Below are 27,314 nucleotides of genomic sequence, written 5' to 3' on the forward strand. Positions count from 1 at the left end.
TGGGTGTTTCAATAAGACAATGACCCCAAACAAACTAGTAAGTGAGCAGCATCATCCCCAGACCTTAATCTGAGAGAAAACTTGTGAGGTAACATAAAAAATGCTGTTCTGGGGTAAAACCAAGAAAGGCAAAGGAATTGTGGAATATTGTCAAATCATCCTGGGCTGGAATACCTGTTCACAGGTGCTACAAGTTGGTCAACTCCATGCAACAAAGATGTGAAGCAGTTCTCAGAAACAGGAGTTATACAACTAAATATTAGTTTATTGATTCACATGAATGCTAAATCCTAAAGATTCTGCAGTTTATACAGTAAATATCTAAATTTGTAAAAAACAAACAAAAAAAAATGCAGACACTGCTATTTTTAACAGCCCAATATTATTTTTTCTTCATTTCCTGTAAAGTAATTTAAAAATGTATACATTTTTCTTCATGTTTTGATTTAAAATGTAATGTGCAGTGTTCCCAATGTATGGAAATAAAAACTATTATAAGGATTTCGAGCTTTATTCACGTTTTTAAACACACTGCTATTATTTTGAACACAACTGTACCAGTAGTAACAGCAGTGTGAAAACAATTGCATCTTCCATGAACACAGACATTTCCCTCATTGTGTTGCACATCTTTGTCAAGCTGTCATGAAAGGATATGGAGGTCAGGCTCAAACATGAACACAAGTAGTACAAAAAAAAAAAAAAAAAAAAAAAATCAGCTAAATGATGACTTTGCCAATTCACGCCACTTACACACCTCCCTCATTTGGTCTGAATTTTTGGACTTTCCAGTTTGATCCACAAATTCCTCTGAGTGGCTGATGATCCTTGATTAATAGCCGACCACTAACTGATTAATAGTTGTAGCCCTAGGTTTAAACTAAAAGCCCTGACAGTACAGTTGTGTTGGGAAGGATCACATCACAGCCAACCCTGAACTGTTCAGACTAACTTAGAACATATGAATATGACAAACGGACAGACTTAAAAAGTCAACCCACATTTTTTCTTCCTATCATCTTACCATCTCTGTTCTTTTACTTCGTTTTTAGAAAGGATTTGTCAGGACAGCCTCAAGTGGAACACCAAAACAACCAAAGGCTTCATCTGCCTTCAGTGTATACCTTAATATGGACACATTCCATAATTTTCCTTGATCAAAAACAAGCTCTGCAGTGTGAACATATGGAAATGAATAAACACAGTTATCTACTCTTGCTTTAGCCCCTACTTTGGATCCATCTAGAGCCCAGGATGTTAAAACTGCAGGGTCTTTGAAAAAACAATGAACTCCACACACCTCAAACTGCCATTAGTTTCAGCACAATGAGAAACAGCATAACAAAGGGTAGAAAGGTGGATGTCAATGAAAGTGACATTTTTCTAACAGTGTCTGATCTGGTAAACAGATCAGTGTGTTCAACAGCACTATTAGAACCAAAAGCTAAGCACAATGTCTTCAACCATAAACAGGAGTCACTGTGTTTAGAACCAGAACCTGCCCATGTATGAAGTCTGGGTGTGGAGGTTGAGGAGGATGTTGCACAAGAATCTGCTACTGATCTGAAGAAGTTCAATGAGAAAGGACTGGTTTTCACTCTGTTTGTCCTCACTTCAAAAAAGACAAGGCTATGATCAAGGAGACGACAATGAGCATCATCATATTCTGACCAGTAGGATGTCCTTTGTTTTACTTGCATGGCTCTGAACTACTAAATTTCTAGCCTGGTGGGCTTTTTTGTGGTAAAAAAAACTGTAAAGATTTGATTTATTTTTGTGCCTGTGGGTCAAAGAGCAACTGCCTCACTTTCCATTTTCATGTTGGCCAATCCAACATTCAAGAGATGAGAGTTACCCTTTGTACCCACAACCAATGATGGCTCATTAATCTCAAATTCTATCAGTGTTTGGGCTGAAACATTGAGGTGTCAAAAGAGACAGGAAAGCAAAAGAACAGTGGGTTAGCCACTAATGCAGCACAGTTACACCACATCAGGCTAAAACCAGTAGTATTTGAGTAGGAGATTGTGTTTTTATTAATATTCTCTGAATAACACACTTCTATCTCTTGTTCTTGTCTCTGCAATCATCATTCAGGGGCCTGTCTTTGTTCAAGAAGCAAAATGCAGGCATTGCATTCTGTTCTGTGATTCTCTTCCTCCACAGCAAACCAAACAGAAAAGGTCCATTAGTCTTTAGTTTTTGGCCTAGGTTTGACCCTCCAGGAGTCAGGGCTGGGAGCTGCCCTGGCTGTCGGGGTCCGTCCCTGTGGAGCTGGTGTCTGAGTCTGAATCGTCATCGTTGTGGTCGTCCTCTGCAACATTTTTCTCCCGTATTCGCCTGTGAGTGGCGCTGAGGCGAGCCAGCAGGCCCTGATAGTCAAAGCGACCACGCTTCTCCCCAAATGGGTCCTGAGTAAAGAGGAGATGGAAAAAAGAATAAACTCAAGTAACCCTGTACAAGTACTCTACAGCTACATTCACTCCTATCATAAAATGTTTTGGATTCGTAGTACTACTACATTCATGTGTATGTTGCTTTTTACAACTGTAGATGTTTACATTGGAAATTATTTGATCAAATATGTCATGTGTGTCACAATAACCATCTGTGTGAAACACAATAGTGGAACCAATGTTTAGTGGCAGCAAAATTAAGGAAATAGAGCTTCGATTCAAGACAACTGTAATTGATTATTTTTTTTGTTTTTAAATCAATTTAAGTCAATTAATTGTTTCAGCTCTAAACTCAAATACTTTTGGTTTGAGTAACTCCCTAAAGTGCAGAGCTGTAATGAATCTCAATCTACAGTGATGTAAAAGTCATATGAATTCTAATGTGACTGCTCATACTGAGATCATGTTGCAAAAACTCAGTCTTATGATCTTATTAGATCATAACATTAATATCTACAATTATCATTATTCAGTGACCCCAGAATGTGTCAGGAAGAAATAAATAAATTTGTCCTGCCTCAAAAACAGTCACTCGGAACACTCCAAAAAAAAAAAGGTTTCTGTTGCTTCTGTCCTTTATTCTGAAGAGGACACAGTTGTGTTGTAACATTAGTCTATTGGCCACATTACTATGTATTGAAACTGTGTTCTACCCTATTTTTTTTTAACTTTGAGCCTCATTTTTGTAAAGTAATTTCAGCCTTTCTGAAACACTTCATGTGCACAGCTGGAAATGGAAGTACCGTTTCTGAATTAAGTCCAACATAACAAACATGTAACTGTGTAAATATGGTTAATCACTTGATTGTAGCATCTTCCCAGATACTCCATTTCACCCTGGTAGTGTGAACTGATAAGAAAACTAAGACTGAATTATTCTTCGGTCTAATCAATGTAAAAAAAAAAAAAAAAAAAAAAAAAAATCATTACAGCTGTTTTACATTACAACAGTGACAGAATGCTCTGCTTCTTCTGTTCTGCTCATTAGACCTATGTGTAACATAGCCTATGCTGCCACCTACTGACCACACAATGGAACTAACTGCATGTGTAGGTTCTCATTTGCCCAAGCCATCGTTCTTCTTGGTAGTTCTAGGTTCAACTGTACTGGTTCAGCTCTTTTGAAATGTTTGTTCGCTCATCCAAGAGACAAAACATTTTCAAAAGACCTAGTCCTGTCCAGTTGAACCTAGAAGAACTACCAAGAAAAATGGAACAAATTCATTCACTCCAAACCTGTTTAAAGTATACCTGTACTGGTCATGTTTAGGGCTTTAATTGTGCCTTGTGCATCCCTTATAAACAATGGAGGAACAAATTCAGTTTAAAAAAAAAGCCATAAATGCACCACACAGGACATTTTGATTACATCAATTACACGTACGCAGAACCCATGGAGAGCAGCCATTGCCGCACATAAGTGACATTCCTGTTGTTTCTGGGTGATGGAGTACTAGTAAACGAGTGACAGTCAGTGAGCAGATTAAATGGAAAGTACAGTGTTTGTGCCGGTTGTTTGCGCAGCCGGAAGCTTAGCATTCCACCAGTATCGTAGAGATGTGACCTAGCACTCGCAAATGATGTCATCTTAGCCTGGTTTCTGCTGCACACTGGGAAGTTACCGGTTCATCTCAGCCCAAGAAATCGGACAATACTATGAGCTTTTGTCACTATTGGTGAAGGAGTCAACATGTCGATGACCGTGCCTGACTGACGGAGCAGCAACCATAGGTGTGACTGGCAAAGGACAAAAAAGCAGGAATATATACGGCGCACCTACTAGGGGTATAATGGTACAGGTAGCCCACAGTACAGTCCGTACTGCGATTTTTGGGCCACGGTTTCGGTACATGTTTTGTAAAGAGAACTTTATTTTCTCCCAAAATTATATTTTTATTTTGCTTGTCAGCAAAAATTGAATTTCACAGTAGGAACAAATTACATCACTGTACTGAATAAAATAACATTTTCTGTACTCAACAATATAACACTTTCTTATTCCTTGACTACTTGTATACAGTAGTATAAAACAGGCACATGCACACATAGGGCCAAAGGGTGCTTGAGCCCCTGACCTTTTTACATTGTTGAAAAAAGTGCCCATTTTTTTTTCTGGTCCTGTTCTGAACAGGAATGTAAAAAAAAACATCAATATAAAAACGCCACGATTATCTACTGTACACATTTCCTTGTAATAGCGTGTCACAGTATTGTATATGTGTTGAGTCTATAGCCACTCCACTGTCTCTCACTGAGGGGTGGGCGCTTCCCTGCGCTGCCCTGTGGTCACATGCATGTCGAGAGAGAAAGAGAGAGGGAGGAGGGAGGGCTTTCGCCTGCCTGGACAAGTGCACACAACACACTCAGTGGCCTGTAAAGCAGTATATACAGCACCAACACAAAATCAATTGCAAAACCGAAAACCTTAGCCCATAAAGGAGGATTGTCCTGTGCAGGGTGGACTGAAGGAGTACCGTTGCATCACATCAGCTGCAAGAGCACATCAGCTAACCTTCGCAACGATTGCAGCCTCTTTGGTGGAGCTCTGCTTTCATCATGACAATGAATGGACTACTTGCTGAGTGACATGAAGACATGAATCAGAGGCACCCGACTCGTGCACCCGACCTACGACCTTGATATTTTATGGAATCGCATGTAATGGCAGACAGTAAAGAACACAGACACTTATAACTGAAGCTGTGAATTGAGTATGAATAAATTATTATTGAATAATTATTCATTACTGTATGAATACTGTCAAAGCTATGCACCATAACACATCATTTTACAGAATTGCATTTTATTCCACTCCTTTTAAAAAGGGGAAAAAAATAGGCTAAACAGATGTCAGGCAAGTACTGTAAAATTCATAAACAGCTGGAGGTTACCTGCATATTCTGTCCCTGTAGATGGAGTCTCTCTTTGCAGACTCCCTCATAGAAATCGTAATATTCAAGGAAGGACTTCTCCATCACACTCCTAAAAATACATAAAGACATATAGAAATAAATAACAAAAACAGATAGAAAACAGAAGGTAGATGAAAGTCTGTTTGAGGGTCTTACCACAGAGCTTCAGGGCAGGGAACTTTCCCCTCCAACATGTCACACACAGCCACTCGCATGGTTTCATGGCGAATGCACTCATTGTAATTCTTACTGTCCCCTGGGTGGCGCTCCTGAGACACAAACAATACAAGAAAACCTCAAAGACATTTAGAGCTGAAATGATTAATCAATTAGTTGCCAAGCGGCAGTGCGAACCTCCGTTTCCCACCACGCACGTTGCAACAAAATTCCGAAGATGCCCGAGTTACCTTCCAGCTCTGTTTGCAAACACATGGTTTGTTTATGGTGGATGGCACTTCGAAATTGTTCACCGTAATGCAAGACATTCAGGTGAGTAATCACAGAAAGACTTACAGATTCGTGATACTTATGCTATGAATGAGGTTTTACAGATTTGATGAAAAATTGGTCACGAAAGTCTCCCGCACCTTTAAGGATACATTTGACTGAAAAAGTAACTTTTTTTGTAGTTTTCTCTTTTTTTTGATATAACAACTCTACTTTAATCTGAGCTTTGATGCTTTATGAACATTAACAGGATCAGTAAATTGAAAAGATGAAAATACCTGATTTATACTGATAAAATGCAAAATACAGAGGATAGTATTTGAATAAATGGTGATAAATCACTTAAGAAAGGTTAAATTTAGAGAAAATTGAACTGACACAAAAGTAGCGCTGAGTCTTTATGGGTTAAAACATGTAAGACAACATGAGACAACCGACCTAATTCAACCAAACCCAATATAAAAGAAATTGAGTTGCAGTTTTGTTCATGGATCTCTGTCATTTCTTTCCAAGGAAACTTCCCACCACCAAGTTTAATTAAAAAAACAGCTCAGTGCTTGGGGTGTAATCCTACCAATAGTGGCATAGTGATACAAAAATACACAGACTAAGAGAAAGAGTTATTACATTGACTCCACTTTCGGTAATGTGGGATATAACCTTCTAAAATTAATGTTCAGGTGGATTTTATCTCATTCATTTGTTTTTCTAATTCTATAGTGCTTGGCTGTCAGATTAACATAAAAAATAAAGAATAAATTATTTGTCTTGTATTGTTTGTCTTGTATTGTTTGTTTGATTTGTCTTTTTTTTTGCAAATGATGAACTGCAGCAGTAAGTGATGGTAGATACTGTATTAAGAGGTTGATTTCACAATTCTGTTTGAAATATCTACTGTAAATGCATAAGTATTTTGTTAAAGAGGCAGAAAATATAAGAGATACATTTACTTTAAGTGAGGGGAAAATTGGGTTGTGTAGAGAACGTTTTATTATCAACATCAATTTTCCATGCAAGAAATTCCAAAAATGTTTATCTCAATCATAAAAAAACTGTAAAAAGAAGGTAAGACTTTAAGGTTAAAAATATAATTTGTGCATCTTGAATCAATCCTTTGCTACAGAATCAGATTGGATGGATGCCCAGATCTACTGGTATGTTTAGAAATATCCTCATCTGTCTGATGCACAAACTAAAATTTAATTGTTTTACATAAAGGTTTAGTTTACCTAGTAGATATACTTCTTAATACTTTGTTTTAGTTTCCTGAGTAACAAATAGAAACAATATTTATATTTGTCGATATGTATTTTTTTTTCTGACAAGCAATTGAAAAACACTGATCCCATCCAAACTGTGAGTTGCATCTCTGTAAAACTGAATGGGACTTTCACTTACAGGACCAAAGGTCAAGAAAAGTAGTCCATTCAACTTTGAAAAATGTTGTATTTGCTGTAGTTGTCAAAGGAATGCAGATGACTTGATGAACATAGATTGAGTTTCTCTGCACACACACCTGTTCAAATCCAGGTTCATTGTGGTAGGGGTTCTCAGTCATCAGAGACTGGATGGAGATGAGCACAGATGAGATACTCTGGGCTGGACTCCACGCTGGGCCAGTCCACGTCCTATAGATGGACACACACAGAGGTTAAGGCCATACTAAAGTATGTTACATTATGTTATAAAACAAAAATGTCAAACAGGTTTCCAAACACTGTCATTTCCTCACACCATGAGCACCAATCTTTTATTCATGTCTGTAAAGACAAATTCTACAGATGGAAATTATTGTCCCTGACGCACCCCAGGATGCTGAGGCAGACCTTGCCATTGCGGTAAAAGTTGGGGTTAAGCGGACTGTGTTGTGTCCGGTGGTGATGAGCTTCACCCGCGGTGGGTGGATGGGGTAGTCTGGAGGGCAGCGGAACAGGAAGAGAAAGAAGCCGCCTTCGTATGGCGTGTCAAAGGGCCCTGTGATCAGAGCATGGATCTGCAGGAGGACAGAAACAGCTATGATGTTAGAGGCAGAGACATGGCAGACAGAGGTGTTTCATGTTTACAACCAGGTACAACATGTGTGTGTTTTAACCTTTAACATTGGGAGAAATGTTTGCAGGTTTTCGCTTTCAACACCCAATACGACATTCCTGAGTTTTTATGTTTAACAGAGTGCAACATTTACGTGTTTTACCTTTAACACTTTCAGTGCCATGGGCCGATTAAATCGGCTTTACGAAAACAACCTGTAAAGTGCCACGGGCCGATCAGATCGGCTTTGGAGAACACGCCATATTTGTGTACAAACAAACCATCCACCCCCATTTCTTTCTCACATTTCGATGACGTTCTTTCAGTGTCCCCCTTTTGAGACCAAGCAGACGGGAATTTGAGGTCACGCGACCGAATAATATTTTTATATCTTTTTAATGTTTCTTATTCTCCGGTGTTTCATCAGAGGGAGCCCTCCATGCCGGGGGGCGGCTGTGGACTCCGGGGGCTGTGGCGCCTTCTCTCACTGGGGTCCGCTCCTTTCTGGTGGGTGGGGGTCCCAGTTGGCCCTCTCCCACTAGTTGGGATGCGGGGCTGTGTTGCTGGTGCCTGGTCACCGGGGTCGGCGGCTGCCTCCTGGTGCGGATGGCTCCCTGAGACAGCGCCTCCTAAATTGATGTTTTACTTTTACTTGTACATTTTTGTTCTGGTCTACCCGTGCTCAGTCAGTCTTCTTAAGTATGTGTGAGCTTGTGGGTTTGCATGTATATGTGTATGTGTGTGTGTGCGGGTGAGTGGGTGGGTGTGGGTGGGGGGCGGTACTGATTTTTAAACTGATATGTAAAGCACTTTGTGCTACAGTTTTTAATGTATGAAAAGTGCTATACAAATAAGGATTATTATTATTATTATTATTATTATTATTATTAATAAAAATTATGCAAATTACGATCAATAATGAATCGGCTGCGTCCGGTGCGTTTTGAATCTAATCAGCAATCGGTCGGATGTTACCGAGTGGTTTCCTGCAGGATTCTTCAAATATTATAAAAACGACGCGAAATACTGAAAAATGGCCAAATTCTGTGGCACTTTTAAGGCTTATTAGCCCCTTAACTGTCTGGCACTTAAAGAGTTAAATCAGAGTACATTTGTGTGTTGTTACTATTAAGACACACTATGACATTTAAGACTGACTTGGATATTTACATCTTTTTACCTTCAAGGTTGTGTACGTTTGTGTATTTTTAACTTTAAGACAAAGTATGTGTATAGTATTTGCACAGTTTTACTTTTACCACTGAGAACAACATTTGCATGTTTCCCTTTAAAACAGATGACAAGATTTGTCTGTTATTAATTTGTGTGCTATTATTATTGAGACACTATGACATTTGTTTTTGCCTTTAAGACTGAGTATGTAGTAATTTGTGAGATTGTACAGTTAAAGCCAGGTATGATTCAAGGATTCAGGGAGACTTTAATGTTATTCTTTACAAATATGTGGTACATGAGAGGAACAAAATTAGTTAGTCGGGTCCCAGGAAATTAAAAAAAAAAAAAAAGGCACTACCAAGATAAAAGTATAAACGATAAAAAGAATTTATTTTAGACAATAAAATACATAGAAACATGGGGGATAATAAATAAAGATATACATAAAATTAAATAACTAAGACATTGCACATGCCAAGCAGCGTAAACACATTTAAAACAAGTGGTGCCAGGCACAACCAACCCTGCCCCTCGCACGTGTAATAGCACTAACCCTATAAACCCAATTTGGTAAGAATTCAACCAATAGTTTTGCTGCAACAGACATGTGAAATTATGCCCATTAAAAGTAAATGGAGAAAAAAAAAAGATTTTATAAATTAATAAAAAATGGAAACTTTGACCTACTTTTCTTAAAATGTAATCAGATCTATTCTGGATCACTGGCAATCTACAAACCAAAGTTGGTATGAATTCAATCAGCAGTTTTGCTGCTACAGACATGTGAAATTTCACCCATTATAAATAAATGGGAAAAAAAAAAAAAGATTAAAAAAATTCATAAAAAATTTAAACTTTGACCTACGTTTCCCAAAATGTATTGCCATCTATTCTGGGTCACTGGCAATCTACAAACCCAATTTGGTATGAATTCAACCAATACTTTTGTTGCTAGAGTGTTAACAAAGAAACAAACAAACCAAACCAAAAACAATATCCCTTGCCTCCCCTTCAGGGGGTGAGGTTAAAGTCCTGTCAGTTCAGAGCAGTGGTAGAGTGGATTTCAGACAATTACATCTGCTGGAACATTCATACTTCTCAACATTTTCCAGATCATTGTGAGATTCTCCATGATGCAGCCCAAATTGTTTTTTTCAATGAATAACTATTCAGCTGCAGTTCATAGTGATAGCATCTAAAGAATTCTTAACAATAATCTTGAGTTCAAGGTCAGCTTTGTTTCATGCTTTCATCTGCATTGGTATGAACACATGCGAATTTTCAGTTGTCATGGTGATATGTGTGACAAACGGAGCTATCGCCGTGACAACTGAGAAAACTCATTGTTCACTAATGGAGACTGGGGTGTCAATGAAAGCACAGGAAAGGTCCTGTTTATTTTATAAAATTGTACCATTGTTTGATGTAAAATGGTAAATTAACTGGCTGTAATGTGTCAGTGTTGCTGCTGTGGACTCAGGAATAACCGTCCTCTGAGCTTACATTACACACTGCACTGTCTCCAAACATCAAAGTGACATTAAAATGTTCTGATCAGGAGGACAAAGGAGGATTTGTTCTCTGAGGCTGCATCATGGAGTTTAAAAGTGCATCCACACCAGCCCTGTTCGTTCAAACTCTAATCTGTATGCTTGGAAAGTCCGGCTTGTTTTGGGATGTGCGAACACACAATCAAAGTCTAAAGTAGGCCTTGGTCCCACTTCAGATTAACGAAACTACAACACGTAGTGTTGAGAGTCTGGTTTTGACCAGCTCTATATGTAGTGTTATGAGATAACTTTTGTTATGATTTGGCGCTATATAAATAAAATGTGATTGATTGACTGATTGACTGATTGATTGATTGATTGAACAAAGCTCCATGTTTTGTTTTCATGTGGAGGAAATGGAAGTTGTCTTGCATTAACCAATAGATAAGTGAGGTTTCTTGGTCATCGTTTGTCTCATCTTCATTCTTGATGCAGCACCATCTCAGGTAGGGCTGCACGATTTTGGCCAAAAAAAACCAAAACAAAACAACAACAAAAAAAAAACAAAACAATTTTTTCCTCTAAAAACTCGATTTTCGATTTTTGGGTAAAACTACAAAGACAACAGAAGTCAGCATGTCGCTTTCGTGAGAAGCCCACAATGCAAGGCACTGCTCTGACCTCAAATCTGTGATGGTATCACGTGATGGGCCCACAGAAGTTTTATTTTTTCTTAATTAGATCTTTACTGAATGAAGTAGAGTATACAAACAATGTCTACAACAAGAAAATAACATACATTTGCCAGGGGGAATACGCTACAATATAATGTCCAAATCAGAGCAAATACTGATGGTTTTGAGACCCTTTTTGGTTCCAGATTTATCTAACAGCTTTAAATAAAGTTCAACATCTTTCAAAAAATAAATAATATTTGGTTTTCTGTGTTACAGAACTTACCTCTGTGAATGAAAAATTTAGCGAGTAAGAGGACTAAATTAATTATTATTATTATTATTATTTTTTCTTTTTGGGGTAATTGGGCCCTACAGAAGTGATGTAAGTCAGTGACAGGCATCAGTCGTGCGTACGTGGACCACAGAATATGAGTGATCCCCATGCGGTTCTATTTAAACTGTGGGATCCGTGCGTGGAACAGACCGACCCAGGACACGCTGGAGGAATTCTATCCCTGGAGCTGGTGGATGTGTGTGGGCAGAGGGCTGTCTGGGCTCCTCTGCTGAGGCTGATGACCCCGAGACCCGGACCCGGTTCGGAAGAAGACAGTACGGTACGGATCCGGACAACGTAAGATGAATGATCCGCATGCAGTTATATTTCAATTGCGGGATCCGTGCGTGAAGCCACGGTTTACATTGCTATAAGTACTGTGGGCTCATTAACACATTTAAAGTCCGGTCATTACACGGACTTCTGTGACAGACCGCTGTCACTGATAGGAGGAAGAGCCTACGGTAGCCCGCAAGCGCGCGGCCCGGAGGCACGAGAGAGATGAAATCGATTTTACGATTTCCCTTTTTTAAAAATCGTCCTAATTAAAAAATCCGATTTCAATTTATAATCGATTAATCGTGCAGCCCTAATCTCAGGCCAGAAGGGGAATACAATATTCAGAATGTTCAGTTTGTTTGACAAAGTGCAGTGTGAAAGCAAACTCGCACCACCTGGATGTTCAAACCCCAATTGTACTGAGTGTACTGGAGGTGTGAAAATGACTTAAAACTTCTCACTCATACTCAGAAACTGTGTTTCCATCTGAAATTAAACAAATTTTTAATTTACACCCAAGTGGAAATGCAGACAACTAAAAACCACCTCTAAATAGTGTAAGCAAGTTCTTACATTTGGGAGAGGTGGAAAAGTCAGTGTATCTGTATAAAGGTAATGGTGAATAAGTGCAAAGAAAAAAAAAAAAGAGTAATTAGTTGCATTAGTCAGCAGATGAACGCTGCAGGTTTCATTGAATTCACACAATAAATAACCATGAACACAGAGCTGCAGAAACTAATGTTAGACAAATTTGAAGATGATACTATAATTTGGAACCTTGGCTCAGTTCAGATCAGGGCCAAAACTGCAAGCCATCGTCCTATCACATGTATGAGAGTTCTCCACTCAACATCTCATTTACATTATGATTATGATGATTATTAACACGCATATATACTGCATTTGCATTGCCTTCAACTGATCTTCTGAAAATTCAGTTTAGTGCTGACAAATGTGGATTGAAACCTGACCACCACGCACACATGACATCACTCATGACACACCCCCCCCTTTAATGAACATCTACATGATCTGTAAATTAAACATCAATAAATACCTGATTTTCACTGAAAAATGCTAAATGCGAAGGATAATATTATAATAAATAGTGATAAATAACTGGAAAGACAAACATCTCATTTGCAGGTTGTGACAAAAATAATTGTAGGTCTTTAAGGGTTAATATTGCTAAGCTAGCAAATGTACTTGAATCTGCCCATGGTGATTTTTTTGAGTCACTGAGCTCTTCTATGCATAAACAAGGCATGTTTAATCTTGTTTTTATATTGACACCTCAGAACAGAAGATTTAGCAACAGGTAGGTCATATTTATGTACCAAGTACACAGTATAACTTGGCCAGTGTATTATCAGTTTTTAGGAGTTAAAATGATGACCACAAATGGCAGGGGGTCAAAGCTGGAACAGTGTGCAGATGAGGCTGTACCTTGGTCATGTCCTGAGGATCAGGGACAACAAACATCCCTGGCGGAGGCTCCTTGTAAATGGACATGATATCCCTGCAGAGACAGACACACAGGGACAAAGACAGGAGGCTTTATTCACAAAATTCCAAAAATTCTCTAACAGGGCTCCTAAGCTGTGTTAAAAATTTAGAGGTATAAGTTGAAGATCCAGAGTGATGTAGGAAGAGCCTTACAGCAATTCTGAACAAGGAAGAGACTAACAACAATTATCTGAGTCGTGAAGTGGCGTCAACCCCGTTTGACATTCTTTTCAGCGGTGTGACTGGTTGATTACAACATAAAAAAACATAGGTGTGATTGTCAAAGGACAAAAAGGCAGGAAAATATACAGCACACCTACAAGGGGCGCAACAGTACAGGTAGCCCACGATACGGTCCGTTTTGGGCCACGGTTTCGGTTTGGTTTCGGTGCGGTTTTGTGCATAAGGAGAACTGTTTTTTTTTTCTCCCAACAGCAAAAAATTGAATTTCACAGCAGAAACAAATTATATCACTGTACTGAATAAAATAACACTTTATGTACTGAACAATGTAACACTGTCTTACTGCTTGCCTACTTGTAAACAGTCATATAAAACAAGCAGGCGCACACATAGGGCCCAAAGGGTGCTTGAGCCCCTGCCCTTTTTGCCTCGTTGAAAAACATGCCCTTTTTATTTTTTTTTAATATATAAATTCCTCTTCTGGATAGGGATGTAAAAGAAAATGGCGGTATAAAAATACCTTGTTATCTACGAGGCATTTCTCTTAATAGCGTGTCATGGTATTGTGTGCATGTTGAGTCTACAGCCGCTTCTCTGTCCGCTGTCTCTCACTGAGGGGCAGAGGTTCCACCCGCTGCCTTTTCACCAGAGTCTTCGATATATATCAGAGTGGCAACACCTCCTTAGACTCCCACTGTAAATAATGGTGGATGAAATATGGACCTACTTCCGGGTTTTGGATAGGCCAGTCATTAGTTGAGTGTAACGCCGTCGGAAGACACTCATTTCTATTGCAGCTGATCTAGCAATTCCAGCGCTAAGTTAATAAGATATCGTCATCTTTCAAATTGTCAAGTGTATTTCCTGTATTAGCGGACATTTATGTTGTAAATTCTGGGTTGTTTTGTATGTGTTAGAGTTTGTAAAAATTTATATCTTAAACAACTGTTATGTTATGTTTTCGGCTGTAGCCCTATAGTTTGCTAGCTTGACTTGTCCAGCTGTTGAGATTTAACCACTATAACCACAAATTATGGAGTTTTTGAGATAAGGTAACATTAGTACAAATGTTGTTATCAATGGGTTTTATTTTAGTTGTTTTGCCAAACCTGGTGGTGTTTGGTTAAGTTTGTCAGCTGAACTAATGTGCTAATTAGGAGGAGAGTTGCTGTAGAGCTGAGCTCTGCCAATAAAAGGTCATTCAAGTTATTAAGCATGATTTAAAGGAAGCGAAACTTCTGTCACTTGGTGTTTGTAAAATCCGACTCATCCTATAAGAATTCTGTTGAGTTTTGAGTTTGCTAATGTTAAGTTTTGAATGAGTTTACCGTCCATGCTAACACTAACATGCTAAGTTAGCCGCTATGCTATCCGCTGGTTAATGCCATATTGTGCGTGTGTGTTATCAGGAGAGCAGAGCTTGGCAGGCACACAGTGTTCACACAGCTAACCACTGTTTTCTGCTTGTACCACAGTCCTATAATAGTAAAATTTAAAAATGGTAAATTATCCATCTCCTTACGAGTACGGTACAATTGCAGAATGAATGAACTTGTAAAGTTAGCGCCTCTCATGTAAGTAGAATGTCCAGGCTAACACTAACCTTTCCCCCCAAAATTTGTTTTCAAAGTAATAAATGCACTCCTTTCAGTGGTCAACCCCACTACTCAAAAACATAATACACACAACAGTACATACGGTAGTGACACAACGGTTGTGTGTGGTTTATTTTGAAATTTACCATGCTCGCTGCTTTTTCTCCCGTTGAATAACATGGAAGCGCTCAGTTCATTTGGAACCATTCAGCCTTACATGAACCACGTGATGACCAGAATGACAACATCAAAGCGTGTCGTAATACTCTTTATAGGGCTCTGGTGTTCACAGGCATGTCGAGAGAGTGAGAGAGATACAAGCCACGGCCCACTTGCATCTACACTTCACGTGTAGTTATTGCACAGATGAGACATGACAGTGGAGTGATATAAACCTTCGTGAGTTATTAAACAAACCCCCCCAATCACTGTTATGGAGGTACAACAGTGATTGGACATTAACTTGCGGGAGTGGACTTTCGCCTGCCTCACTCAGTGGCCTGTACAGCACCTATATAAAGCGCCAACGCAAAATCAATTGCAAAATCAAAAAACCTGCGGTCCATAAGAGCAGATTGTCTTGTGCAGGGCGGACCAAACGGTCCGGTATTTTCCCCAAAGACATGAATCAGAGGCACTGGTGAGCAGTTATTATGTTTACCAATACCAGACCTGTTTAGCCCCCCCACCCCCCGCAAAAAAAAGCGGATTTGCATGAGTGGAAGACCAAACCACTGAAAAAAGTACTCGTGATAAAAATAAAGGGCAGGCAGTGAACAGCACACCACAGAATTTAGTGTCTATTACATGATATGCTATTTATAACATTTCTTTTTAATATCAGACAACAGCAGTAATTTGAGTGATAAACTGGATTAACAGACCTGGATTTCTCCCCAATACTCTGATGTCTTCATGCATCTATACTAGGGTTGGGAATCTCAGTTGTAATTCCGATATGATGCATCTCGATACAGCATCTCTGATCTGATATATTAAAGATACATGAATGGCATCTCACAATGTGATACAGTTCACACCCAAATCACGATACAGAGCAATTAAGCACATTCTGATTGAAAACATTTATTCTGGTAAAAAAAAAAAAAAAAAAAAAAAAGTAGTGCAATTCAATGGGCTTGATTATTTATTTATCAAATAAGACCATGACATTTTACAATGTGGCTTTAGTTCAATTTCAGAACACGTGCCTCACATTCAGTCAGGTGAAAAAGTTAGGACTTTGTTTGCAAAGTCGTTTCTCTGCATGTTTCTAACACTCAACTTCTTGCTCCCTCGCCGAATCAATTTGTAATGTAATGTATTTGTAATGTAAGTAAAACAGAAAAAGGTTCTGTCACTTTAAGAGACACCTGCACAAGGTATTCTGGGATGCACTGTTAGATATGTATGTCACTGTTTGAGGAAGTATCTCCGGTATGTACGGCAGTATTCAATACAGTTGATACAGTAAGAAGTACACATTCAGAAACCACATGTCATCACCTCCTTCTGTCTGTCAGATTCAGATACAGACATTACAGTATTCATCCACAGCGCTTGTGCCACAGTCCATCCATGGAGCTCAGACTGTTAGTGTGCAGTGTACACATCTGCGGCGCACGTTAACATGGTTCTGAAGGAAAGAAAAACTTTACCCAAATAAACAGTAACACTTTTAAATGCAAGTAAAAATATATTCTATTGAACGGATCAAATTTTATCAATACAAACATTCAATAACCAATGCATCGCGATATCATCCCAAACTTTTCATTCACTCGCAGCTTCTCTACTGGTGCACTTGGATCATGAACGCGCGTGTCAGCGTATCGATGCGTATCGGATAATCTTCCCATCCCTAATCTATACCTGTTAATCTGATTTATCTAGTTCTTTGACATCTACGCATGTGTAAAAACAGTAGTGACGGAGTGAAACGTGAACGGAAGACAATGACTGGAAGTTTGATTCTATCATCACTACATATGCATGCACTCCTAAAGCAATCCGATAATGGACTACAACCAGGATTTTTTGATGATCACATTTCTGAAGTACATGTAAATACGTCAGATCTGATTGTTACAGTGATATAATTACTCCCAGTTATTGAATTTTTATGTTCCTGTGAAAGGCCTCATTGTTAGAGGAGTCTTACCTGGACAAATGAGAAAAAGAACTAGGCAATGGTGGTGATGGTCGCCACGCCACATGGATGCAGGAATTTGTGTAAAAGGAGCCCCACCAAAGTCGTGAGTGCATAAATGAACATACTTTTCAGAAGGTCAACATTTCTATATTATAATTTCTAAATTTTTTTATTGATTGTATGAAATATTCTTAACATTTTGAGATAGCAGATTTTGGGTTTTCATTAGCTGTAGTCATCAAAATGAAAGCAAAAAAGTTTTAAATATTTCAATTAGTATGCAATGACACTAAAATATATTAAAGTTTCACTGTTTGAATTTAATGATGGAAAAAATAATCTTTCCACAATATTCCAATTTTCTGAGATATGTTGAAAGACATAATCATCTGTGTCAATGCTCCTCAATAACTTCACTTGCACATTTGCAATTTTGTACATTTAAACATGCATCATCTCGATGCCGCATCTACAAGTATCTGGAACATTGTGACATATGCAGATATCCATTGCATGTTTATACAATATGAACAATTCATACTCTGAATGTCTTACCACGCTACATTTTAGCCCCCTGAGACCCAGGAAATGTCAGTAAAGCACAAGCTTTTTTTGTTTTTTATTAAATAAGTGACTATATTGGAAACATCATGATGCAACAGTTTTTTTCAGGTGCAGTTTTATGGAATGTCCTTTCTGGTGGACAGTTTTCTTTTCCTTTTTTTTTTTGGATAAAGCTGTGAAACTCTTGTCCACAAATGTGGACAGAAAACCCATAGCTGGGTCTGAGGAGGTTAATATATAGTACTTGCTTTATTTCTTTATTACCATGTATATATCATTTATATGTTGCATATATTTTTTGTCTGGAATAGAGTTCGCCTTTTGTATATTTTCAGTATTTCTTTGTAGTTTTATATATCGCCCGTATTTTTCATTATAATTTAGTGTGATACTTTTTATACACAGTCTTTTTGCACTGTAAGAATCTGCTGCTAAACGGAACAGAGCTGATGAAATTATTTTCACTGGTCCTGTAACAGTGGCAAATTCTTGTCCTACTCATTTCTGAGTAACTAACATGTTTCTGTGGTGAATAAAACGATAAAATTCTGTTCATTGTTTTGATTTAATTTGGTGAAATAAGATGACGGCTTAATATTGTTCTCCAACATTCCAACAGGAGGTTGGTCTATTTTCTCGATTGACCATACGTTGAAGTTTTAAGTGATTTATCGCTCCAGTCTCTAATGGACGCCAGTGACAGGACAAACTTTATGGAAAGCTTTCACTTTCGATTTTTGGTTATTTCTCTCAGAACCTGGGCCTCGGCTCAATGGAAACCTGCTGATTTTATCATGTTACCTCTTTATCCTCAGGATACACTGCTGAGAAGCCTTCTCGTTGTCCCAGTCCGTACTGAGGGTCGGGTCCCAGGAAGTGGCATGAATTTGTGAGAGAAGGCCGGCTCCTGCTACCCCGGCGACTCCGAGCCCGACACCCGTGAGAGGTGACGATGCATGAACGGTCGGAGATACAGCCACTACCGGGGGCGAGGAGCCCGGGGTGAACGTGCTCCCAAATCCTACTGGAGTGGCAGTGACAGCGGACATCGGGCCCACCAGAGCCGTTAGGCCACTCTGCGCGGCCGCAGCGAGAGGTGGAGAGGTCGAGTTGGAGCTTGGGTGAGCACCGCTGGCTGCCGAGTGTCCCAACGGCAAAGAGTTGGCAAGAGGGGGCAGCAAAGTGGCTCCGCTGCCCTGTCCGGTAACGCCTAAGCCAAGGGCACTGCCGCTGGACTCATCTCCAAAGCTGTCCGCCATAGCTCACAAGCTAGCAAGCTAGAGTTAAAACGCTGGTGTTCACTAGTGTAATGCTATGCTAACTACTAGCTGCATTGACAACTGAATGCGAAGTTCCCTCAGGTAGTTGTGTTGTCCAGCGGACTCACTGGGAAGGTGAACGGGGCACAGAAGAGCACCGAGGTGAGGCCACAAAACACGGCACTCCTTCCCACGACATGGTGGCTACGTATCGTTAGCCTCACTGTGTTTTTCAAAGGCCTCCAAAAAAGTATCAAGCCGTCAGTATAATTACCTGATTCGGTCGGCTACGGTATACGAAGTACCGAAGTGTACGGTTGTTACCAGTTGAAAATAAAATCGTGTCACAATATTTCAGTTTAGTTCCGACCACATCCTCACTGTTCCATCAACAGAACGCAACTTCAGGATCTGATTTCTGAGCCTTCGAGTTTCCTGACATGCCGTACAACGGAGCATCCGGTTGGGCCTTTCAAAATAAAACTCAAAGTGAAGAAGGGACCGGAAATATCATTATCTACAAGGCAAAATATAGTAGATGTAAGAAATATAACTTTAAATATTTTATTAATAATCCTTAATGGGCACGCATATAGCATATATATGTATTCTACAAAATAAGTTGCTATTTTGTAATGTATTTAGGTAAAACGATGACGGGTCATAATTGAAAGGTCCCATCATAGGACGGAGCATCCGGTGAAACCTTTCAAAATAAAACTCAAAGTGAAGAGGTGACCGGAAAATTTCTTTATCTACAGGGCAAAACATAGTAGATGTAAGAAATGTAACTTTAATTTTTTTTAAGTAATCCTTAATGGGAAAGCATATATGCATTCGAGGAAAATAAGTTGCTATGTTGTAATGTATTTAGGTAAAAATGATGACGGGTCATGCTTTGAAAGATCCCATCGTAGGACGGAGCATCCAGTGGAACCTTTCAAAATAAAACTGAAGTGAACAACTCAACGGAGGTAACCCTATTTTGATATTTTGTTATCTATATTATAAAAGCTAAGTGACCTCTGTGTCCATGCATGCGTACCTGTATGTGTATCAGCTTTATGACTGAAAACCTGGACAGAGAAAGCCCGCGCCTTTAGGAGTACCCATGTATTTTGGATCATGGATCAGAGGCGAAAACTACGTATTGATACAACAAATACTTTTGGAGTTACTACTTTAGAAAATTACAGTGGGTTTACAGGCGGCCTTTGGTCCACACTAACAAGGTCTGGTTCTTACTCTGGCCCGGTTCCACTCCGCCGGTCCCCACACAGGGCGGGAGTGAGTCGCAATAAACCGTCATGTTCAGTCCTGTGTAAGAGTCTCTGGTCCACATCCATGTCAATACAAAAAAAAAAAAAAAATGAGGGCCATTTTATTTCTTTGTAATCTGTGTATTACGTTAGTAAACTTAGTCAAGTCAACAAGTAATGTGAATGTTTTGAAGTCATCAAGTAACATTACTATATACTGCTGCCATTTGTACCTATGAGTTTTATATATGTATGTGTGTAATTTTAATTGTTTTATTTATTTTAAGAACTTTGTACAGTGATCTTGAGTGTCCTGAAAGGCACCTGAATAAATGTATATTATTATTATAAAGCCCTTTCAAAGAAATATTTAACATCACTATAAATGCAAACCTTTTCTGTTACTTTGATTTCAATACATAACAAAATGAGGGCCATTAAATTTCTTCCTAATCTGCGTTACACCAGTAATCTTAGTCAAGTCATCAAGTAATGTGATGATGTCATACAGTAATGATGTAAAGTCCTTTCAAAGAAATATATAAGGTAACTGCATTATTAGGCTATTGTTAATTTTGATTTCAACACAAAACAAAATAAAGGCCATTATATTTCTTCCTAATCTGTGTATTACACCAGTAAACTTAGCTCAGCTCCCCATTTTATCAACTACTGCTTCTAGAACCAGTGGATTCCCACAGATCAATGCGCTAGTTTTATTTAATTCTTGAAAAGCTGAATATTTCATAACAGAAGACCTGGCATATGCTCCAAACTTTCACTAAAGTGTTTTTCCAACCTTGGGGTCGCCTGAAATTTTTAGTAATCGATTAAAAAAACAAAAGAAAAAAAAAACAAAAACTTAAATATATGGTGAGTTGAGAGAGGCAACCACAATACATAAAAGACATGACAAACCCTGAAGCTGAAACACTCTGGTGCTGTTTATCTTTCAAATGTTCGTTGTGGCCGGTTTAAGATACTGCAGCTCTATCATAATTCATAGTTCGAGTTATTGTTTGTTCAGTATTTATTTGCAGCCTTGTAAATAGAAGCTCGACTGACTGTACATATCCTGACCAAGGAAAATAAAATTCTCACTTTGCGCAGTAAGCTCAACCTGGCTTTTCTGCCTCTGTCCATAATAATATACACTGTATAGCCTCAATGTCATCTATCATTAACATTTATTTGCAACATAGTATAGCAACTATTACAAGATCGAAAACAAATCAATTTTAGCAAAAATTCTTTGTTTTCAATGTCTGGGGTTGCCAGAAATTTGTGATGTTAAAATGGGGTCACGAGCCATAAAAGGTTGGGAATCACTGTACTGAAGTCTTCAAACTCATAGCAATAGGCTACAACCTAAATGGCGCTTAAGCCCTCTCATTTTAGTGAAACACCTTGTCTAATGCAAGGATACTGCCTTTGTGTAACATGTTTTTTGTTTGGAGGAACCACTGAAATGCTAATTAAAGATCACCCTTCTGGCAGTGGTGTCAGAGTACTGAAATAGACAGGAAGGAACCAGTGGCTGAAAAGCTCACCAGTAGAGTAATTAACATATGGTTTAAGGTAACAAGCAAAACACTACATAGACATAAGGACTTCATAGTAAAATGCATGGTTTGAATAAAATACTGCAGACTCTAGTTATTCCAACCATTTATTCTGGACAGATTTCAACCGAAGTGAGATTTTACACAAACTTCAGAAAACAAAAACAAGTGTAGGAACATAAAAATGTAGGATTAGAGGTTTTTCCAAACTGATGTAAATATTTCTGTTATTTTTCCTGTTGATTGGAATGGCCCATCAGCTTGTACACAGTTCCCATTTTGGAAACCCCTCCGGATGGAAGGAAGGGAAAGAAAGGAAAAAAGGTGTAGGTGTGCTTCCAGGATTTACATGGCAAACAGGATGAGGAATGCCACCATCAGACAGAACAGACCCATGGCCTCAGACAGAGCAAATCCCAGGATGGCGTAGGAGAAGAGCTGCTGCTTCAGGGAGGGGTTTTCTGTGGACACAACAAGCACCATGAGTCACATATGAACAAGAGTATTCTTGTTTTAATGCCCTTCATGACAGTAATACACATGCATCCACATTTCTTTCCCAGTTTATACACCAATGATGTGAAGGGTGGCTTTGAGGAAACAGGACCTGGGACAGAGGGCATTTATAAGATTGTTTCACAGTGGTTATTTTCTAGAGTGCAGATAAGCCACTGACCAAAGCACACACTTCCCGTACATTGTGTGTCACCTGGGGCTGCAACAATTAGTCAACAGTAAAATAAAAAAAAATAAATAAAAAAAAAAGTCAATGACAGGTCGCTAGTGACATCATGCACTTTTGTTTAAGGAAAAATGTTTATTTTATTGCAACTCTTGAATATTTAATTGTTTGACAAACTGTTAGGTACTGTAATTATACACAAAATACACTTTTGTGTAAGGGAAATTGCAGCCCTAGTGTCACTGATATTGATATGAGAAAGGAAATCTTGAAAAGCTTTTCAAGGTAAAACAGAATTAATGCTTTTCAATAAATCAACAAATCTCACTTACAATAATCAAATTATCTCAACTAGTAATGGTACAACTATTCAAAGAGTCTCTGAATACAAGTATCTTGGAATTTGGATCAACGAAAAAATTACATTTAAATATATATCTAATTAGTAACTAAACTGAGACAAAAGGTGGGCTGTTTTAATAGAAACAAATCATCCTTTCCTCTTCATTGCAGGAAGAAACTTGTTGAGGCTACTTTTTTGTCAGTTTTGGATTGCAGACATTTTATACAGGCATGCACCAGCTACAACCCTACATTCCCTTGACACTGTATCATTTAGCCCTGAGATTTATTACAAATGACAGCTACAACACTCACCATTGCGACCCGTCTTCTAAAGTTGAATAGCCATCTCTACCAAACAGGCATGATAGACACTGTATTTTATTGTTTTTAAAGCCCTCACTGGTCTTTTACCATCTTATATTAATTTTGTAGTGTCTTTTAATGCAAGTCAAGTCACACTCACTCAAAGGACTGCCTCACACTGAAAGTTCCTTCATTGCGTACTGAATTGGGAAAGTCCAGTTTTTCTTACCGAGCACCTGAAACACTCACCAAAACCATCTGAAATTTACCACACTTATCATTAGGACAATTTAAATCCTTAATCACTTCTTATTTTTACCACCAGCTGCTCCTGTTTGTAAGTAGATGTCCTTGTTTTTAGTTCATCTTTGTCACTTTTTCGTATTTCTGATACAGTACGTCCATTGTATGTTCCAAATGTTTTGTTTTTTCTCTGCTATACTGAAAATGAGGTTGTGTCCTCAAAATATCTTAAAGTTTAAATAAAGGTTATGAATGAAAGAGTGAGTCATTACATAAAATTCAGAAGTGTGCCACACTAAATAGTGTTGAAAGAGCAGAATACACCAAATTCTCATTTTTCTGTCAGTATTTAATAATAATAATTTAAAAAAATTATTTATAGGTGCCTTTCTTTCTTATTTGTTGCTGTTATAGGCTGAGATATAAACTTACTGCATGAGGGTCATCACCCAGAAACATTCTGAACACAGCCAAAGAGGAAAATGGAAAGTACAGGCAGTGTATGTACAATCCTAAATTTTCTAAGTAAATATGAAATTAACAGTTTAAATTAAACATATGGCATAGCTGCACAACCTGTCCAGATTTTTCCTTCTGCAACATTTTGTCATATTTATGAACCATGGCCAGTGAGCTGAATAGTGATCATGAAAAATGTGTTTAAACTTAATGTTATGCTGTGGAATCATGCAATTAGGATGCAACACATAAGCTTGATGGCGAATTTGACTCTTGCCAGTTGGCTTACAAATAATGAATAAGGAACACTGTCAGTCCTGTTCCAGCTGTATTCCACCTCTTATTCACCACAGACACTGAAGAGACTTTTGCAAAAAGATATGCCCATGTATCCTCACAACACAAGACTGAGATGCATTTCAAGATTTGGGAAGTCTAAAGATAGCATTGCGAGATCGATATGAACATGGAGACAGTAGGCTAAAAATCAGACTAGTAGTATTTGAATTCACAAAAAAGGAAAAGTTCTAAGGTCATGCTGTCCAAACGCATGTTAAAAAGCTGCAATAAGGCCATCTCGGTGGCTCAAACCACATCTTCTTGCTGACTCCTGCTTACTGTCCAGTCTCTAGGAGCAGGAACACTAATGAACACATCTCTGTGTGGCCTGAGGGTGCTGTGTCCATGCTCCAGAACTGTTTTGAGACCACAGACTGGCAGGTATTCAGGGACAATGCAAAATTTGGGAGTAGTGTGGACTTAGGAGTACACATCCTCTGTCCTGCACTACATAAGGAAATGTATGGAGGATGTGACCACCTTTAAAACCCATCACCATCGGACCCAACCAGAGACCCTGGCTAAATGCAGAGATGCCTTCCCTGCAGAAAACCTGGGATGCAGTATTTAGAGATGGCGATGCAGCAGCACTCAATAGTTCTGTCGTCAATAAAATAGACGAGCTGGAGCTGCTGATGTCGGGGAACTACCACACTCGGGACTGCTGTGTGACAATTATTACGGAAACCTGGCCTCACTCGCTCATCCCGGATGAGGTAGGACAGCTAAAGTGCCGCACAATGCACCGCTTTGGCAGGACTCGCAGCTCCGGCAAAACCAGAGGAGGAGGACTCTGCATTTATGTTCACCGAGGTTGGTGCACGAACAGTAGAATCATAAATACTCATTGTTCTCCCGAATTGGAGACAATGACTGTTATGTGCAGGCCGTTTTATTTGCCAAGGGAGCTAACGGGGGTGCTTATCACGGCTGTCTATATACCCCCCGATGCTAATGTTAGCTTAGCTCTCTCCCAACTCCATGACATTTTATGCAGACAGCAGAAGGCTCATCCCGACGGAGCCTTTATCGTGGCAGGTGATTTTAACCAGGCCTGTTTAAAAACAGTTTTCCCCAAGTTTGTGCAATATGTCAAAGGACCCACCAGGGGTAGAAATACACTGGACCGAATTTATTGTAACCTGAAGGACGCATACAGAACTATTCCTCTTCCACATCTAGGCTTGTCAGATCACATCTCCCTGCTCAGTGTTCCTGGTTATAAACCACTAAGGATAAGAATTAAACCAGCCAGGAAAACTATCAAAACCTGGCCTGAAGGAGCACTCTGCCAGCTGCAGGACTGCTTTGACAACACAGATTAGACTGTCTTTGATCACTTGGATTTTAATGAACACACTGAGACTATTTTATTTTACATCAAAACCTGTACGGACAATGTCACTGTAAATAAACAGATTAGGGTGTTCAGAAATGAGAAACCCTGGATGACGGGGGGGTGCGGTCACTGCTGAAGGCAAGAGACTGCTTTTAAAGCTGGGGACCGAGACCGGTACACCGAGGCCAGGGCTAATCTGAGAAGGGGGATCAAAGACGCAAAGAGGGACTACAAGAGGAAGGTGGAGAGACAACAACACAAGGCAAGTGTGGCGGGGTTTAAAGCATTTAACCAACTATAAGGGCAACTCGTCGGAGGTAGCAAATGCGGATGCCTCGTTGGCAGAGGAGTTAAACATCTTTTTTACCCGCTTCGAGGCAGAGGGACCCCACTTCGCTCCTCCGACCACACAGTCTACCAGCACCCATCCGCTGGAGCTGCAGGAACATCAGGTGAGAGGGGCCCTGAAAGCTGTAAACCCACACAAAGCCACAGGACCGGACAGGGTACTTGGGAAAGTACTGAAGGCCTGCACAGACCAGCTGTCAGGGGTCCTGACAAGGATTTTTAACACCTCCCTAAAAGAGGCCACCGTCCCATCCTGCCTGAAAACAGCCACCATCATACCTGTCCCCAAGAAAAGCACAATAGACAGCCTGAATGACTACAGACCGGTGGCACTCACGTCTGTGGTTATGAAGTGTTTTGAGAGGCTAGTTCTGCACCATCTCAAGTCCTGTCTCCCCCAGAACTTTGACCAGCATCAGTTTGCTTACAGGAAAAATAGGTCAACAGCTGATGCAGTCTCCACTGTTCTCCACGCTGCTGCGAATCATGGGGAGAAGCTGGGCAGTTACGTGAGGATGCTTTTTGTTGATTATAGTTCGGCATTTAACACCATTTTGCCGAACATACTCATCAAGAAGCTGACTGACCTGGACTTCCCACCCCTCATCTGTAAGTGGATTAGCAGCTTCCTGACAGAGCGACCACAGACAGTGAGGGTGGGGGCCCATATATCCTCCATCCGTACACTCAGCACGGGCTCCCCTCAGGGCTGTGTACTGAGTCCATTCCTGTACACATTGTACACGTATGACTGTGCCCCCTTGTATGACTCTAACATCTTAGTTAAATTCGCTGATAACACCGTTGTGGTGGGTCTCATCTCCAGGGGCGACGAAACAGCGTATAGGGAGGAGGCCCAGAGACTTGTAGCTTGGAGTTCAGCGAACAACCTGCATCTGAACACAAGCAAAACTAAGGAGATGGTGATGGACTGGAGGAGGAACAGAGCAGACCCCGCCCCACTACAGATAGATGGGGTCTGTGTGGAAAGGGTCTCCTCTTTCCGATACCTTGGAGTACATGTAGCAGATGACCTCAGGTGGCACACGAACACAGCTGCAGTAGTCGGCAAAGCGCAGCAGAGACTGTACTTTTTAAGACTACTAAAAAAAAAAAGCCACCTGGATGTGAATCTGCTGCAGACTTTTTACCGCTCCACTGTGGAAAGTGTGCACATGGTCACCATGTGCTTTGAGAGGCACCTGAGGCAGACCATCAGCGTAGCTGAAGACTTACACCAGTACGCTTCCAGGTGTAACCAGTTTACAGCTGACACCATCTCTGCTGTGACCCACCAGGCCCTTTGTCACCTGGTTGTATAAGGACTCCTACGTGAAGCTGCTGTTTCCAGACTTCAGTTCTGCATTTAACACC

General features: G+C 39.7%; 2 protein-coding genes across 2 annotated transcripts in view; both read right to left on the reverse strand.

Annotated features, from left to right (window-relative positions):
- Positions 1-495: 495 nt before the first annotated feature.
- ube2z (ubiquitin-conjugating enzyme E2Z) lies at positions 496-19,519 on the reverse strand. Its single transcript, XM_030141427.1, is given in 8 exon segments — positions 496-2,411; positions 5,348-5,438; positions 5,525-5,637; positions 7,332-7,443; positions 7,622-7,670; positions 7,673-7,808; positions 13,249-13,321; positions 18,604-19,519. Coding segments are annotated over 8 exon segments (1,215 nt in total). The 5' UTR covers positions 19,062-19,519; the 3' UTR covers positions 496-2,228.
- Positions 19,520-21,971: 2,452 nt separating this feature from the next.
- atp5mc1 (ATP synthase membrane subunit c locus 1) overlaps positions 21,972-27,314 on the reverse strand; it is a 22,186-nt gene continuing 16,843 nt past the window's right edge. The window contains exon 5 of the mRNA XM_030141502.1: positions 21,972-22,342. Coding sequence (XP_029997362.1) covers positions 22,228-22,342 — 115 coding nt within the window. The 3' untranslated portion in view covers positions 21,972-22,227. The remainder of the gene's footprint in view (positions 22,343-27,314) is intronic.

The sequence above is a fragment of the Sphaeramia orbicularis genome, chromosome 8 (assembly GCF_902148855.1).
Source record: "Sphaeramia orbicularis chromosome 8, fSphaOr1.1, whole genome shotgun sequence".
NCBI classification, from domain to species: Eukaryota; Metazoa; Chordata; class Actinopteri; order Kurtiformes; family Apogonidae; genus Sphaeramia; species Sphaeramia orbicularis.